This window comes from Rhinolophus sinicus, chromosome 16 (genome assembly GCF_057876585.1).
Source record: "Rhinolophus sinicus isolate RSI-liver-muscle chromosome 16, RSI-T2T, whole genome shotgun sequence".
Classification (NCBI taxonomy): Eukaryota; Metazoa; Chordata; class Mammalia; order Chiroptera; family Rhinolophidae; genus Rhinolophus; species Rhinolophus sinicus.
The window spans coordinates 63,479,423-63,498,034 of NC_142516.1; the positions used below are offsets into that span (position 1 = coordinate 63,479,423).

Genomic DNA, 18,612 nt, shown 5'->3' on the forward strand with positions numbered 1-18,612 from the left:
TAAAGTTTATGGACTCCCCATGCTTGGGGTATTTAAAAGTAGTCTTGAGAGTCATGAGCCAAAGAAACGAGACCTCTTCGAGATCTCTGATACTTGTATCATTTTAGGGGGTGTCTTGGCCACCTTGATCAAGAGCACCCCCAAACAACCCTATGTGGGGCCAATGGGCAGTGAAAAGAAAGGGGAGGGAGAAGGTGCCTTCATCTGTCAGAACTCTCTTTCCACTCCAGGATTTATTTAAGGGCCAGAAGTAAAAGGAAATAATGCTGACTTTTTCTGACATGTGGTAAGGAAGTAGTAGAGAACTTACAATGGAATCCAGAAAAAGTCAAACAAAAGTTGACTCCAAGGTAGAATCATAGAATTTTAAAGTTTGTAAGGAGAACAACATCTGTAGAAATCCATGAGTTGTCTTGCCTCTAGCACGGTCCTTTGGAATCCCGTCCTGAGCCTAGCCTGACGGGGACACTGAAGAGGGCTCTCCTTCACGCCAGGAGGCAGACTGTGTGGCAGATAGGGGCCATGGAAGCAAGAAGATTTGATTTCCAATCCTAGCTCTGCCACTGACTGCTTCCTAATGTTGAAAAAATTAGTTGCTCCACTCTTCTGAACTTCAATTTCCTCCTCTGTAATACGTGGATAACGACTTCTACGTCTTTAGTATGCGTATGTGGGTTAAATCAGCTACTAGAGGTAAAAGGCCTAGCCCAGTCCAAAGAAAGCACTCTGTAGCTTAACAGGCTACGTTTATTGAGAAATTACTGTATACCACATGGACTGAGATTTTTATCCATTACCCAATCTAATCCTCACAGCAATGCTATGAAGGCGGCAGCATTATTATTCCATTTACAAACACGAAAACTGAGGCTTAGCAGAGGTTATCTGGCTCAAGGTCACAGAGCCAGAGGGTGATGAAACCAGGACGAGAACCCCAGGTCTGCCTGATTCCCAAAACTGTGCTCTTAATCGTGGTCATATACTGAGTGGCTCAATGGGGTGCCACAAGGGACACCAGCCTGTACTGTACCCCTCTGCTCCTGGCTGTTCTGATAAACCTGAGGGCATTCAATTAATTGTCAGTTCTTAGACCTGCCCCTTCCATGTCCCCTTAGCTCCACTCAGAGTCGTCCAAGGCAGGACACTCTTCCTTCTCCCACAGACCCAGAAGTTATTCTAACACAAACTAACAAATATATACAATGCCAAATACTCTTTAAAACCCTGATCTTTCCACAGAACTTGGTGGAGCTGTCTAAACAAGAGAATATCATTAGATCAAGTAATAACAGCAACAACTAGGGAAACAAAGAATAATGGAATGCTGGATCTAGAAGGACCCCAGAGATCAGAGAGCCCTACAGCTTCATCATACAGATGTGGACACTGAGACCAAGAGATGTGAGTTACTGTCCAAGGTCACACAGCTGGTCAGCAGCAGCATTCACTCCAGGTTCCATGTCACCTCCCACATAGCTGGCTTCCACTTACAATCCAATTTAAACTCAAAGTTCAGACTCAAAAAAATTGCACCCTGTTTTGCCTTTTTCCCAGTAGTGGGGAACCTGTGACCTGTCACAGCTGCTGTGCAAAGAAGGAAAACACTTAGAGCAGAAAACGCACTCTTGGTCTAGGAGAGGGGAAGGTGCCAAGCATCACCAAACCTTAAGTCATAAAGGTCATCATTCCACGCCAGTAGTTTAGAAAGCTTCCAGCCTGTCTGGAATAACAAAACTCTGAGATCCTAGAGGCAGGGTCTACTCAGGAGACGACGCTTGTCTCTGGAACGGCCTTCTCTTTGAACAGCTCACAAAGCCAATTCAGTCAGCCTCTGGGTGCGGGTACAGCCAGTGCTTTTCTCAAAGTGCATGTGTATCTACCGGCGGTAGCTGATAACACATTTAAATATTCACTAAAATTTGTTCTTGCATATTTATAAATACCCAGCGGCAAAGGGACAAGTGAGAATGCTTTCATGAACTGCCACATGAGAACTTTTTGGAACACACTTAGGTACATTTCATGCCAGTCTTGAGACAAGACAGCTCATACCTCCTACCTAGCTCTTCTATACAGATCTTTAAAAAATCAAAACAGTGTGAGAAATCTGAGTAACTCCAGCTTATATTCTGTCCATGGCGTTAGGGAACTGTGCAGGAATTATACACTAGAACCCTTTGGTGGCAACTAATCCTTCAAGCAACCAGAGCCTGGGTAACAGAAAGCAAAGCCAAACGCTTAAATAGGTGAGAAGAGAAAGAAACCTTAAAGACCATCTGGTAAAAATGTGACAAATAGATGAAACTGATGTACCAGCTAGCATCACTGCCCATGAGCACATTGAAAAGATTCATAGGTCACAACCAAATTTACTGAAAAAGATCATCTTAATTGATTAACCATGTCTGTCAAGGGTGCTGGGTTAGAGAAGTGGGCGTGAGTGATAAATATATGGATGAGTTAATCAACAAAAGGGGAACAAAGGGAAGGAAAGGGAGGAGGGAATTCTGGTGGAAATGTCCACAGACTGATGAAAACGGTGACTTGTAGGAATCACACATTTGGATAACATCTAGAATAACACAGAGACATAAAAATATGAATGAAGTTGCTGAGCAGAGAAAGGAATAAAAATAAGATGAAAACCTTGAAGAACACCATAATAAGGAAACAAGACGAAGGTTCAGGGGGTGGAAACTGACAAAAAGAAGAAAATTCAGTGACAGAAAGGTCAAATAGAGAACCGGTTTAATTATTCAACAGTCAAATGCCACAGAAAAACCAAAAGGCATGAGGGCTGAGGAAAAGATGTCTCCTTGGGTGACCAGAAAGCAGCATTAGTCACGGCGTGGCTGGAACCAAGAAATAGATGTGGCTGAAGAAGTGGAGGAAGAGAGAGAGAAACTACCACACTTAAAACTCTTGTGGCAAAAGCAACAAGAAAAGCCAAACAGGAACTCAAGAAATTACCCGGGAAGTAATTACAAGAATTGTTACCTTTTTGATTATCATCATGAGATTGTAGGTAAAACAAGTGAAATCAAATCTTTTTTGTCTGTAGAAGGACAGATTAGTAGATTGGGATTCTTTGATGAGCAAAAATAATTGATGGAGCCAGAGCCTGGACTACAAAGGCCAGATGATTAAGGAGGGAAAGTGGACAGGGTTAAAGAGACAATTGGCGAGGAAAGATGGGAATCTGAGCAGCACCAGTCTGATGACCTCAACCCAGGGCATAAGGGCATCTAGAGAGAGTAAGCAGATGTGTGGGGAAGGACAGCTGGAAGAGAGGTTCAAAGTATGCACAGAGCTCTCTAGCGAGTGTTGAGGGGGCAATAAGAGTGCAGACTTTCTTCCAGCAGAAATGATGCTGAGGAGAGAGGCCCAGCCAGGCCCAGCTGCTCCAATGTCGGGACTTTCCAGCGATGCGCAGAATCTCTGAGAAAAGATAACTCTGGTTCTGTAGAATGAGTGACTGAGAGACCTGCAGGCACCAAGGAGAGGATCTCTCTTGAGACATGCAGCTGTCAGGCTGAGTGGGCAGGAGGGAAGTCAGCAAGAGCCAATGGGGCTTAGAGAAACTGAGGGCCTGAAGAGAACAGCAAGAAATATGTTCAGGGCTTTCAGAGAGCACCTCATGAACTCTCCCAGGCCTTTCCTCCTTGGTAGTCAAAAGAGTTTCTTCTGTGAAATAATACTTAGATTAACTGAAGAAACTTACTCAAGAAGCTGCAACTAGTCAAGGAGCTATAGGGCAGGCATTTTGGCAATGGCCCCACTGAGTCTTGAAGCGACACCCAGAAAGAAACATGCTAGTCACCAAGGCATGTTCTAACTTTTAGAGAACCAATCCTGTGGGGGGAGGCAGATACCACTCTGGGCTATTCTGACTCCCATCCTAACATTAACATTGAAACATCTCTCCATCTATTCATCCCATTATCCATCCATCCGTCTATCCATCCATCAATCCATCTTTTTCATGTACTTCAAAGCAAATCACTGAGATCAGTAAACGTCTCTCCTATATAGCTCAGCATTCATATCATTAACAAGTTTAATATTGGGTTTCTTTTTTTTCTTTTGAGGTAAATTTACAATGAAATGCACAAATTTCGAGGTATGTTTGCTGAGTTCTGACAAATTCATGTGCCCATGTAACCTAAGTCTCTGTCATGATATAGAACCACACCAGCACCCCAGAAAGCTCCTACATACCCCTTCCCAATCAACCCCTTCTCTCTCTCCCGGTGGTAACCATTGATCTTCCCCCACACACACTAAAGATTAGTTCCTTCTGTTCTAGAATTTCCTATAAATGGAATCGTAAAGTATGCACTCTTCTGATCGATTCTTCTTTCTCTCGGCAGAATGTTCTTGAGATTCATCCATGCTGATGTGTGGCTGCAAATAGTCCCTTTTCATTGCCAAGTAGTATTCCACTAGATCATATACCAGTTTATCTATTGTTCCATTGATGGATGCCTAGGATATATGAATGAACTTCAATGAATATTCTTTTCCAACTCTTTTTTGTGAATGTATGCTTTTTATTTCTTGTGGATAAATTCCTAGGAATAGAATTGTTGGGCGAGGAGGTAGCCCAGTGTGTAGAAACTGCCATATATTTTGCCAAATTTGTTTGGGCCATTTTACATTCCTACCAACAAGGAATGAAATTCCAGTCTTTCCATTTTGCCAACACTAGGTTTTGTCAGTCTTTTTATTTGTAGCTATTCTTGTGTGTGGGTAGTGGTACCTCATTGTGGTTTAAGCTTGCATTTCCCTGATGACTCATTTTGTTAAGCACTTTTGTACATGCTTATTGTCCATTTGTATATCTTTTTGTGATTTATCTCTTCAAATCTTTTGCCTGTTTTTTTTTTTTTCTTTTTCTTTTTGAATTACAGATGATCTTTCTATATCCTGGATACCAGTCCTTTGCTAGATATCTGCCTTGCCAATATTGTTCCCAAACGTTTAGCTTGTATATTTATTTTCTTAAAGCTTTTGGCTTTGATGATGTTTAATTTACCAGTTCTTTCGTTTATGGTTATTTCCGTGACCTAAGACATCTTTGCCTTCCCCTGAGTTATAAAGATAATTCCCCTGTTTTCCTCTAAAAGCTTTATAATTCTAGCTTTCATATTCAGGTTTGCGATCTAGCTCAAATTATGTATGTGGGTGATTTGAGATTCGATTCAAGGATTTGTTTTTTAGAACCAATTTTGAGGCTTTGTTTACATAGGAAGCACCACACAGCAAGGGTAAACAAATATGAGTCTAGCTGCTGGGTTTTCTTTTTAAACAGTTTGTCAATGTGCTGCTGAGTCAGGCCACCATGGACAAAACTTACCCATGTGTGATTCTTGCCCCTGTTCTTGCATGCTTTCCGCAATCCTGTCCTGAGTACCCATTATGTCCCATGCACGAGGCAATGGTACCCAAGAACCACTTTCCAGGAAGTCAGACTGTGAAGGCGGCTACAAGCATGTGGTGTGTGAATGGGAGGAGAGGAGGAGAGCAGAGGGAACATAACCTGATCTGCGGGTACAGGAAGACCTCCTGGCAGGAGGGATTTTTTAGTTGAAACTTGAAGGAAGTGACAGAGGATGGGACAGGAATAGGGTTCTGGATGGATGGATAATGGGATGAATAAATGAAGAGGTACATCATGGTTAATGATAGGATCTAGGCAGTAAATATATGGCCATTCACTTTAAAATTCTTTCAACTTTGTTGTATCCTTGAAATTTTACATAATAAAATGTTAGGGAGAAAAAGAGCAAGAAAAAGTATCTAAAAATCCTGTTTTAAGACGTGATCATACCATTGTGGTTAGGTAAGAAAATGTCCGTACTGTTAGAGACGCATAATGAAGTATGCAGGGTACAATGATGGGACGTCTGGAATTAATGGGTGAAACCAAATGCGGCAAAATCTTGATAATTATTGATGCTGGGAGATGTATACATGGGGGTCTGTCACTCTATTTTCATTTTGCAGATTTAAATTCTTTTAATTAGAGAAATATTAAACCAAATCCCTAAGAGGTAGGGCCGACATAAAACAACCATGTATCTGCTTAAGCAAGAGTTCCCTCAGGGCTAATGCGGCTTTAATCCAACCACCTGGGATGAAACAGGATTTTGATTTAAGCTAATGATAAGTGCAGAGCCAACAACCCCCAGAGGAAGCTTCCCTTCTCACACACTGAAATTTGTGTCATCTGCACTGGGCTTGTTCCCACATGGCCTTTTAGTGTCCTCCAGCCAAAAAGCAGCAAGCTCGCATACTTTACTAGAGTTTCGCTCTCGTCTCAAGAAATCTAGTAAGTACCCTGTGAATTTCGGATGAAACCCAACAGCTGTGCTAAACAAATCATCCCAAGGCTCTCTTCCAAGCATTGCAAAAAGCCTCTTTAATCTTATCTTAAAATAATAACTGTCTTTGACCCACCACTTCATCCCTACCCAAGATTGAGCGGCTTGCGTAGCACTCTGTGATTACTCTTATCACAACATTCATCCCACAATATGTTTTTTTTAATGCCTTTTTATGTGTTGCCCTACTTGGGAGGAGTGGGAGGGGTATCTTGTTCACTACTAGAAAACCAGGTAAACACAATGCCTGGTACACCCACATGCTTACTGAAATATTTTTGATGGCTAGGTGAACAATTTGTAAAACACGTACAGTTTACAGAGCTTGCCCATATGGTCTCATCTTATTCTTCCTGCAACCCAAACAGCTAACGAGGGCAGAGATTATTAACCTCCCACCAATATTCCAGATGAAGAAGCAAGGCCAGGGGATTAAAGACTTGCTCAATCCCACAGAACCATCAGTGGGTAAAACCAGGATGAGGGTCAGATCTGCCGACTCCTCAAGATGCTCTTTTCATCATCAAATTCCTTTCAGAGGAAAATTCAAGTTGACCACTCATAATATGAGACACTTCTCTTCCCATAATCACAGAGCTTGGAGTTGGGGTTGTGTGGCCTCTGACTTACTACATTTAAGAGTAAATGGGACCCAATGAGCATGGGCCTTACTTGGAAAGCAAGGAGAGTAAACAGTTGGATAAATGCCACAACCCATAAAACCCCAGATGTCTGGCTTGATGATTCAACATGTTAAATATCTCAGATAGTTAATTAAGGTAGAAAGACAACAATTATGCTATATGCCATGTTAATTTCCACCAGCCAGCTGACATCAACCACTCAACATGTATTAATTTGTTTCATAATTTCTCCCTCCACGTTCCTCATTTTGCATAAATAACAATGAAGGGCTGTGTTTTCACAGCCTCTTTCTTGGGAACGATCAGGGACTGGCTAGGATTACCCTGAGCTGTCATCTCTGAGGTCAGATCACCCTAAGCAGTAGTTCATAAAAGACTCCTCCTCTCTGCGCTTCAAGTGCGGGGAAAGAACTGGAAGCACTGGGTGACTCTATAAATAAAACACTGGCCAACGGCTGAGGCGTACTCCCTACGCACACCTACCTACATGTACATCACCTCAGCCCTAGGTTTCTGCTTTGAGTTGCAGCAAGTTAACTGAGGAAACCTTGCGTGGGGCCAAAGGTCTAACGAGCAAGAAGGACCCAAGGTACAGCTGCACTCCATCTTCAGAAGCGGGGTCCAATGTGTCTGGGGTACAGCCATGTTCCTTCTGTCCCATGTGGAGTTACTGAAATGCCTGGAAGCTGTCAAAGGTCTGGTGTATTACCACGTACTTCACAGGGTTTACATAGACGTCCCATTGCCTGGAGCCCCAAAAGTTGGTGCTGAGGTATCTTAGCCTCCATGTCAAGATGCTAAGTTGTCTTTCTGTCAAAATTCCTGGGGGCCTTTCCTCCTCTAACCACGGACCTGTCTCCGTGCTGTGCATAACGGAGAAGAGCTGGCTCCCATCAGCTCTCCCCGGCTCCAGTGTGAGCTGCCCCTGCCCTCCTACCCAGTAGCATTGCCCACCTGACTGGCCACAGAAAGGAGCACTTCTGTCCTTACAGCACAAGTGGCAGCACAAGTGTGCAGATAGAAAGCTTGGAGTCTAGTACCAGTACCTAATTCACACAGTGAGAATTGTCTCCAGCGCTGGCTCACAAGCTACCAACTTCACCGTCATAAACTGAGTACTGTTCCCCTTCCCCCCTCGCTGCTTGCTTCAGTTCTTGAAACCTTCAGAACTTCAACTGCTACCTCCTCCATCACAAAAGATTTTCCAGTGCTAATCTACATTTTTTTCTCTGCCTCTAATGAGCTCTTCAAAGTTTGAGCCAAACCTCCTATAATGTCATTAAAGTAAAAGAAAAACAATTTAAACAATGAGTGGAATGATTTTAGAAAAACAGGCTATTGCACTAAATGCATTCCTTCGTGTGCCATAAATATTTTAAACAAGCATTTGATTCTTAGGGACTGATGTCACTGTGACAGGACACCCTTTTCTCCCCTCCCCCAAAAATCAGGGGGCTGAATTTCAAGTTTAATTATTACCACAACTAAGCAGTTAGAACAAAATTGCTTCACTGTGCTGTGTGTTCATAATGCAATATATCGAAGTGGTATCTGATTTCACTAATGATTTTTCTCATCAGATGTGTAGTTTAAAGGGAAAATTTTTAAGTTACCTCTTCCCAACTGTAATTTTTCAATATAGTCTTTTTTTTTTAATTTATTGGGGTGACAATTGTTAGTAACATTACATAGATTTCAGGTGTACAATTCTGTAATACATCATCTATATCAATATAGTCTTAACCCTACAAATTAAAGTTCACTAATAGTAACTTCACACTGATAGTGTGAAACCCACTCATTCAATAAACTATGACATTATGAAATGTTAAAGGCAATGTATTCTCTTATCACCAAACAAATATTCTGCTTTGTATTGATTGCCCAATAACCAATAACAAAAAGTTTGGTTTCTTAATAAACACACAAAGATTTCTGGCATAAAGAACCAAGTTACAGAAAGTGCACTTTTCTTTTCTTTTTTTCAGTTTATATGTTTGAGCTAAAATCAGAACTTGTTAAACCCCTTGGGCTTCTGGAAGAATGCAGAGGATTTAAAGAGCATTTCTTACTGGACCTCCCAGGTGCCGTCAAAGTTCTAGGGAACGAGGAGGTGTTAGGAGAGAACAGGCAGATATACACACACGATGGGTGTTAACTCCGTTCTTGATTTTTGGTAGAAGAGAAACCTTCTTTACAAAACAGAGATTCACAAAAATAAAATTCTTGGCTCTCTATCATCTTTACAAAGTTACCCTCTTCTTTCTCTCTTCTCATACCACTGAAGACACAAACACCATACATTTTTGTTAGACTGCCTGAAAACTGTTCTCTGTGGGGTCTTTGCCTTTTGTTCACAAAGGTATAAAATTTGTACACCAATAGATCTGTTCACTCTCAAAGAAAACAGTATGAAAAGTTAACCGTTATTGAGCACTGACTAGATAGCAGGCACAGTTAACTCTTTATCTATCTTATCTCACATAATCTTCACAATAACCGAAGGCATACAAAAGGCTCACAAGCTAAGGTCATCAGTCAGACTGTAGAGCGCCTGGTTCTGCAAAAGATGCTCAGAGAACCAGCTCAGCTGCAAAAGACTCACAGGAGCATTCAAGAGGGAGTGGACCTGGGGTCTCGGTCTCTGAACCTCTGAGAAGCCTGGGGTACCAAGGATAGCCTCCCTAGCTTCTACCAAATTCCATCTCTTTCCGCATACTCTCACCTTTGCTCTTTCCCTACCTCTTTCTCCTCTTGGTGCCCTATACTAAGCTTCTAGTCCTTCAGGACCTAAGGCAGAGACCATTTCCCACCCAGAGGACACTCAGGGAGGCAAAGTTCACTGACAGAACATTGTGTTAGCAGCCCCAGGCACTAAGAATCCTACCGCCTGCACCCGGACAGAGGAAAAGTGACAGCCACTTCCCATAAGCCCTCTCACTGACTGGAATCAGGTCATAAAGCCACCCCCAGCTGCAAGGGAGACTACAAAGTCAAGGGTCTGGCTTTTTTGGCCACAACAGTGGGCAACAGGCAAGAGAGATGAGGTTTGGGGAGTAGTGTGAGTGGCCACCCAAAAGAATCTGTTCTCAAAATGATTCTACCAAAATAAGGCATGTTTATAAGGTTTCGTCACTGTAATACAGGTAGTTACCATGGTACGGGTTAGTGAAAACTAATGGGATGGTAATGCGTTTTAAGAATCCACAAAACTAACACTATGCATACTTATTTACAGCTGTACACTATTAGAAAGGCATCATTGATTCTACAGCTCTACCGTGTTTCCCCGAAAATAAGACCTATCCTGAAAATAAGCCCCAGTTAAGATCATTAGCCAGACGGACGCATTTAGTACGTTATGACGATGTTCCAGAAGAAGATGACATGACTGTATTTGAATAAATGTAGATTGTTGTACATGAAAAAATAAGACATCCCCTGAAACTATGCCCTAATGCATCTTTTGGAGCAAAAATTAATATAAGACCTGGTCTTCTTTTTGGGGAAATATGGTATAAAACCCGGTATTATTTTCAGGGAAACACGGTAGCACCTTTAGACTAGCATTCAACACAGTTGCCTTAACGTTGCACATTCCAGTAGAGTCAGACAACATGTCATGGAACTCTTCAAGCCAAATGGAATTTCAGAAAACACACAGGAGCTAACTCTTCTGGAGTGTTGCCTTATATCATTAGCGTGTGCACACACGCACGAACCTCCAACAAAATGAAGCTCAGACTGTGCCTTGCATGTGTACTCATCTTTACACCTCCTGCTTAACGGGTCCTCAAGTGCCTGGTGCTATTCTGGACACCAAGACAAGCAGGCTGCCTCACGGGTCAATTGACTCCAGAGCAGAGTTTCATTCAATTCCACTGGCTGTTTTAGCAGGTATTCCCAAACTGGTCCCTTTCCTCTGTCGCCTTCCAAGCTACTACTTACAACAGTGAAAAGAGATAGAAATCTTCCTGGTGCTTTGATTATATCTATTCCATTCTCACCCTCAGATAATCCCAACATATCATTAACAAATTAAACAATGTACAATAATAATACAAGTTTGTTTACTCGTTCATTTGCCTATGTATTCATTCACTCACACTGCATTCACAAAGCTCCTATTGCCATGTACAGTGTCATCTATTAGGGTTAGAAAGAAAAAGCACCTATGTCCTGCCTAAAAGCACATATCCATTACTTCCTATCTTTACTTCTTGACAATGGTGGCTCAGAATTCAACAGTGTGGGGAGGCATAGGAGGCCCTTATGCCTTATGAGGATATTGGTGGCAGTGTGACAGTCAAGAAAGCAGGTAGGAAGGGGTTGGAGGTATGGAGGTGGCACACCAAAGAGGCAGCAAAAATCATCAGGAAACCTGGTTACTTTTATTTTCTAACAAATAAGTGAATACATTGAAAATAAAAGGAGCCAGTTTTCTCGGGATTTCTGAACATGAAAAGAAGGCTAGAAAGACCCCGGAGTTGTTGGATTGGAATTGGAAGCAATGGTATGAACTGAGGTGCTTCCAGTATACATTCAGATATAGAAATAAGTATTTTCTCTGTATTTCTGTATATGCATGTGTATCTATGTGTATTTCTATATATGCATGTGTGTGTATACAGGATCAATGAGCACAGCGAGCAAGCAGATCTTGGTTCCTAAATATCATCCCTCACTGAAAGAAACCAGAGGCATTTGGAGAAGTTTCAGAGTTGGGGCATGGAAGTTTCAATACAAGATGAGCCTGGAACATTTGTGTCAGAAAACAAGGAAATGCTTAATAAATGATGGGCATATGTCAAAAGGACATAAGAGGCAGAGAAGAAGTTCAAATTGGGAAGAGTTTGAGGATTAACATGATAGTAACAGGTTAAAAACCACTGAATAAAATAGAACCATGCGTCCACAGTGAAATAAAATAAATACATATATAAATGAGAGAAGGGACTTTTCTTTCTTACAGTAGAAAGCCAAGTAATAAATGTAGAAGAAGTGGTGGACATAGATCATCACTATTTGGCAACTTGTGGTGATAGTGGATGCAGGTGGGAATCAATCATGGATACTACCGCTGATGGGTGATGTTTTGATGAGGAGCAGGATATTAGTATCATACAAGAATATCTCCCCACAATAATCAAATATAAAGGAAAATGCTGACTTTAGAGTGGAGACACCTGGCAGATTCCAAGTTGACCAGATGACCAAGGTTATCATCACCGTGATACGATGGGTCATCATCATGTACGTCTCAATGTGATGCACCAGGAAGAACTCAGCATCATGTCTGTGGTTCCCTCCCAACAGTGCATAGCCTGAGCGGATCATAAGGACACACTGGACAGACCCAGGTGGAAGGTCATCCTATATAATGAAAGGCTTGTCAAGGCCATGAGACATGGGGGAAAGGGCTGAGGAACGGTTGCAGATTAGAGGGTAGGAATGAGATGTGGTAACTAAAAGCAATACAGGTTCCTAGATAGGGTCCTGGACCACAGACACTGTCGAAACACTTGGAGAAATCTGAGTGAGGTAGGTGTATCGTACGGTGAGTACTGTCGTGTCCATGCTGACCTCCTGTGATTGGGTGGGTTGCACAGTGATAATGCAGAAGGAGAGATCCTTGTTTTGGGCAGAGTCATTGGGTAAGAAAAAGATGTGTATGTTTCCATGTGCATGTGTAGAAAGAGAGAAAAAGTGACCCAAAATTGAGGTAAAATACTAACAATTGGGAAATCTGGGTGAGGTGAAGGGAACACAGAATTCTTTGCACTGTTTTTAGAATTTTTTGGTAGGTTTGAGACCATTGCTTAAAAAAAAAAAAGAAAGAAAGAAAGAAAACACATATAAGAAAGAGGACACTGGCCCTGAAGACACACAGACCTGAGTTTAAATTCTAACTCAGTAATTTATTTTATCTATGACCCTAAGAAAATATTTTGAGGCTTAGTTGCAGCATTAAAAAAAAAATTGTTACCAGAGGGTAAGGGGGGCGGGGGGTGGAAGATGAGGGTAAGGGGGATCAAATATATGGTGATGGAAGGAGAACTGACTCTGGGTGGTGAACACACAATGGGATTTATAGATGATGTAATGCAGAATTGTACACCTGAAATCTATGTAATTTTACTAACAATTGTCACCCCAATGAATTTTTTTAAAAAAATTAATTCCTGCTTGCACCTCACAGAATTGGTCTAAACTAGATAACCAATAATAACCATTTACTGAAGACTTACTGTATATGCTAACATTTTAGAAATACTATTTCTAAACCAGCCAACGACCTGGCATAACTATTATGATTCCCGATTTACAATATGAAAAGCCTGAGACTCAGAGAAATGACATTTCCTGTCTATTAGTAAACGAGCACAAAGTCAGCTTCAAAACCCCACCCTCTTTCTAGTCCATTGAGCCCACTCCACCGCCTTCCCGGGTGGGCAGTGCTTCTCAGTGTGCTTTGGACGTTGAAGGATATCAATCAATACTTTTCTACCAACTAGTCTAGTCGGAGAGCAGACATATGGTGAAATGATTATAATATAATATGTTAATAATGCTAGGTATATACAGAATGCAATGCAAAACTAGAGAAAGAAGAAAGTGATTTTGTGAGGTCTGGCTAAGGGGGAAAAGGTAAGGAGGCTTCAGAGGCACTGATACTTGAATCAATGCTGAAGGATGAGGCAGCAATGGAGAAACAAGAGGCAAGGATTTCAGGCAGAAGTTAGGCAGATGCAGAGTCACGTGACAACGGGGATGCTGAGGGAAGCAGTGCTTGGAGGGAGGATGCAGCCTGGGGAGTGGGAAATGATTCTGGACAGGTAGGCAGAAACCAGATCCGGAAAGGTCGCGTGGGCCATGCCTAGTTTACACCTTGTCCTTCTGGCTAGGGGTGATGTGGCACAGCTGCTACCACTGCCTCTCCCCACATATGTCAGATATTAAAAACCATCGCACTTATTACACTTCAGACAACCCACACTCAGACAGCCATGACCAGCACGTGGAATTGGCACCTGAAATAGAACCATTTGTGGCCCCTACTCCAGGGGATGGGAGGCTTACAGGGTTTTTAACAGGTGACTGGTAAGATTGGCTCTGTGCATGACAAAGCTCAAGCAAGACAGTAGTGAGAATTGGTCAAGGAACAGACTGCAGACATAGTGACCAGTGAGAATGGTAGGTAGGACAAAGGTCAAGGTGGTTCTTACTAAATGCTATTCTTGATAAATATTAAAATGTAGCACAGTACGCAGATGCAGCTGTAAACAGTATGAGCTTGAAGCGGCCTAGGAATCCAACCAGGCAAGTGTAGCCAACTACAAAGAAGAAATCAACGGGTAATTAACCATTATGTAGTGTATATAAGCAATGGCTAAGCTTCCTTTTGGGGAGCAAGAGCTTTGAATGCCAATCCTGTCTCCTTTACTTAATGCAAGTAAATGAAACTGCCTAACGAGTTGTCTTGTTCTTGAATAGAACACCACAAGCGGTGAACCACTTGAGTTCGGCAGCAAGAAGGCCAATAGTCCTGTTGTATAAATAAGAGGTGCACATCCAAACAAAGTCAGAAATGGGTGCAACTTCAAGCTTTGGTCCAATCCTTGTCAGAAGGCCTATTATGGTGGAGAAAGCATGTAAAGTGCTCTTCAAACAATAAAATCCAGCACCCAGGACAAGCTGAAAGTTGTGCTCAGGGGACAGTGAGACACAGGAGAAAGGACTGGAGTGGGAGTAGGCAAGCAGACAGAGAGAGACGTGAATACATTCACTGACCTCGAAATTCCATGCAAACACAGTTGCAAACTGACCACAGCAGTTACTGTAACACCCTAGATACCATCGGGCTATTAGTCATTTCCTCCAACGTTTAGGTGCTCGGTGAAAATATTATTAAAAGGCAATTAGTCACAGTTTCTGCATCTTGAAAAAGACATATGATATTTAAATACATAAGTTAAAACGCACACATAGATACACCCATGTGGACACACAGACATGACACAATTAGGAAGCATTCCAAAGCAGAATATGGGGCAAGAAACTGGTGTCTTGATTTTGAGGAGCAGTTGAGTGTTGGGTGTAGTAGAAAAAGTACTGTAGAGAACTGGATTTCATTTCGGCCTCAGTTTCCTTGACTGAAAAAAATTGGAGGACTGAAAAGATAATCTCTTTTAACATCATACTGCTGACTTCGAACTCTCCTCTCAGAAGAAAACAGCAGAGAGGTCTGGGAGAGACGTCTTGCTATGACTGCAAGAAATTCAGGCTAAATCCTTCCGTGTGCGGATCCAGTGAGGGCAGCAACTCACATCGGATCCAGAAACGTGGTAATACGATTGAGAAAACTGAAAACACATTGTAAGTGAAGGCCTGGGGAGAATACAACAGTGCGCTTTAAGACGCTGACTGTTTTTGAAATAAAACTTTAAAACATGCCATAAAAAGCAACTATTCCTCTGGGGGAAGAGTGGCCTAAAGTGTCTTTGATTGTAACGATGGGAAAGACTTTCATCTGCGCTCTTTACGAGGTTAATTGTAACTCTCCCCCCAAGCTCAGAAACCCTTTTCTGAATCTTGTGGTTGTAACCTGACACGCTGCATGATAAACGTTCATTTTTCAACAGGCGCATTCCAAAATGGTAAAATGTATGGCTCAGAAAGCAGTCAAATGAGTGAAAGCTGATAAGAGGCTCTATTTTTGCTAGCCCGTGTGCGGACACACACACACACACACACACACACACACACACACAGAGCCTGCCGACCTCCAAGTACATCCAGTGGCAGTCCTTTATCTCTTGGACTTCAGCTCTTCTAAGCGATCAAGCTTCACCAGAAAGGACACGGCAAACCCACAGAAATGTGAAACTCTTAGCACAATGCCTGGCGCGTGGTACTCCCTCGATAGCTCATAACCGTTATCTTATCCTCGGTTCTGTTCATTCCTGCTGATGAATTATGACTCTGCTAGTCATTGACAAAAATGTATTCCCTCCAATGAGGTCATCTTCTTGGAATATATAACCACTAAAACCCCCTATGGAATGCTGTTGGGGTTGCCTTCTTTTACAAACAGGCATGAGACAGTTACCATAAATTTGTTGTCTATACGAATGGAAAAACCTACCACATTGCTTTTCACAGTTCTTTTAGATACAAGACCTCAACTGAAAACTGTGGTTCATACTTTCTTCCCATATGCTAATAGGAATTAATCTCCTGCTGGACTTCCATGGCTCCCTCATGGCATGCTTACTAATAATAATGATGTGTTACCATTTATTGATCATTTACCACATGCCAGGCATAGTGCTAATAGCTTTTCTGCTTATTCGCATCTTTCATCTTCATGACGACCTGTGAGATGCTGCTGCTATTATCCTCGTCTCCATAAGGTGCCTGAGGCTTGGAAAGGTTAAGTTATCCAAGACCATTCATTCATTCAGGGAGGTACATAGCTGGTAAGGGCTGGGAACACACACTTGAACCAGATGTTTCTGAATCCAACGTGTGTGTTAATATTTTCCACTAGATTGTAATTACTACATCAAGGGTTCTTAACACAGGGTCCTTAAGTGAACTTTAGGAGATCCATGAGGCCCTGGAAATTGTATGTAAAATAATGAATGTACGTACACAGTTTCCTTGGTAAAAGTCCAAAACTTTTGCCATATTTTGGAAGAGTCCAGGACTCAAAAAAAACAACACACACTGACAGACTCCGGTGGGGCCATATCTTATCATCTTTGTATTCTGCATTATCACATCTATCACTGTCCTCAGCACCCAGAAGCAGTGCATATACGTCATAGGTATTTGAACCAGTGTCCAATTGACCCAGTTCTCTTCTCTTGTCCTTTCTTGCTCATTCCGTCCCTCCCTCACCCCACGGAGATGCCGTGAGAGTGATGACTTTTTTAAAACTCTGTTTTAAGCTATACACATGTGAGAGCTCCATCAGCACAGTTCCAGAGCCCAGCCTTTCACGCTGTTGCACTTCACAGCCTCACACTGTGAAAGGGCAAACAGGACCCCATCCTGCCCCGTCATCCCAGAAAACCAAACATCTGCTTCTTCTGGCCCAAAGAGCTCGCCTGCTGAGGAGGAGATGCCCAGCACACCTGGCCCTTCCTGCTTGAGCTCCAGCTCCATTTTCAGGGTCAGCTGTCAAGTAATCCTCTGCTTTATAAACAATCTCACATTTTAATAAAAGCCATTGTGCAAGGTGAGCTTTTGCAATATGTGAAGTTGGTTTTCAGTCTGCAGCTGCACTTACAGATGCCCCCACTGTCTAATTGAACCGTCTGCAATGGCTATGAAAATAATAACCCATTATTGCACTTTGGGCATGCCTACTGTGTGCCAGGTACTGTTCTAGATGCCAGGTACTGTTCTAGCTGCTTCCACCCATCATCCTGCAATCCACACAATAACTTAGACAAATACCATCAACATTTTGTGGATGGAGAACCTGAGATTCCATCACAGAGGTTAAATAATTTGCTCAAAAGCTGAGCTCTGACCCCATGTAGGGATGACACCAAAAGTCTTACACTTCCCCATTTCTCCCTGCTTCCTTTTTCTCATGGAGCCAAAATTACTCTCTTTTTAAAGAAAGTCTCCTTGAGTTGTAAAATAGGAAAGACTTCCAGGCCTCAGCCTCTTAAGTAGCTGCAAAATAATATCATTTCACAGCACTACACTAAAATAGGCTAGGCTAGCATAGAATTTTTGCTTTTCACTCTTCACAAATAAAGGTAAGAAAAATGACTATATGTCTTAAAACTATTCTAGATGTTTTATTAAAAGCCATTTTGAATCCTACTATTCAATTACATTCAACAAATAATGGGTATCAAGGCACTCGGCTAGACCATGGACAGACCCAAAAGACTACGACAGTCTTAGCCCTCACTCAATGGATGTTCCAATGAATTGAGCAGATTAATATACAAATTGTTTAGTATACTACTAAAACAGAGGAAGAATTTCATAGCAGGCTAATGGACCTCCGAAGAAGGAAATAGGACACACTTGTTTCATGTAGGTGGAGAAGAGGAAGGTATATGAAAAATTCAGGCTTCATGAGGAGATCGCGTCAGAGCTGAGAGTGGGCAAGCTTTTGCATGTCAGGGATGTGTGGACAAAGGTGAAAGGATGTGCCGGAAGTGAAGGATCTGAGCAAAGGCTCAGGGAGGAAAAGGCACAGGGGCTTGATGGGATGTTCTAGAGCTCCTTTGGCTAGATCGCTTGGCCTGGGACATGCATGACGCTGGGAACTGCACTGGGAAGCTGACTTACTGGCTTGCTTTTGTGAGGACAATGAGCAAGAGCTCAACTAAGGTTGTGGATTGGAAGAGTGACCCGATCCGCTCTATTTTCAGGAGACTAATCTGGCAGTAGGGTCTGGACTAAAGGGAAAGGAGTCTGGAAGTAGGGAGACCAATTACAGTTATCTGGTTATGAGATGAAAACCTAAACTAGGGTGTGGAAGAAGGAAAGTGACGAGTTAAGAGACACTGCACCAGGACTCAGGGATAGACAACTCAGAGGGCTGAAAGGAAGGA

At 42.3% G+C, this 18,612-nt stretch overlaps 1 protein-coding gene across 1 annotated transcript in view; it reads right to left on the reverse strand.

Moving 5' to 3' along the window:
* The window catches only part of SAXO1 (stabilizer of axonemal microtubules 1), a 40,914-nt gene extending 23,717 nt beyond the window's left edge, over positions 1 to 17,197 (reverse strand). Inside the window, exon 1 of the mRNA XM_074331522.2 lies at positions 17,010 to 17,197. Within this exon, the coding sequence (XP_074187623.1) occupies positions 17,010 to 17,197 (188 nt within the window). The remainder of the gene's footprint in view (positions 1 to 17,009) is intronic.
* Positions 17,198 to 18,612: the final 1,415 nt, after the last annotated feature.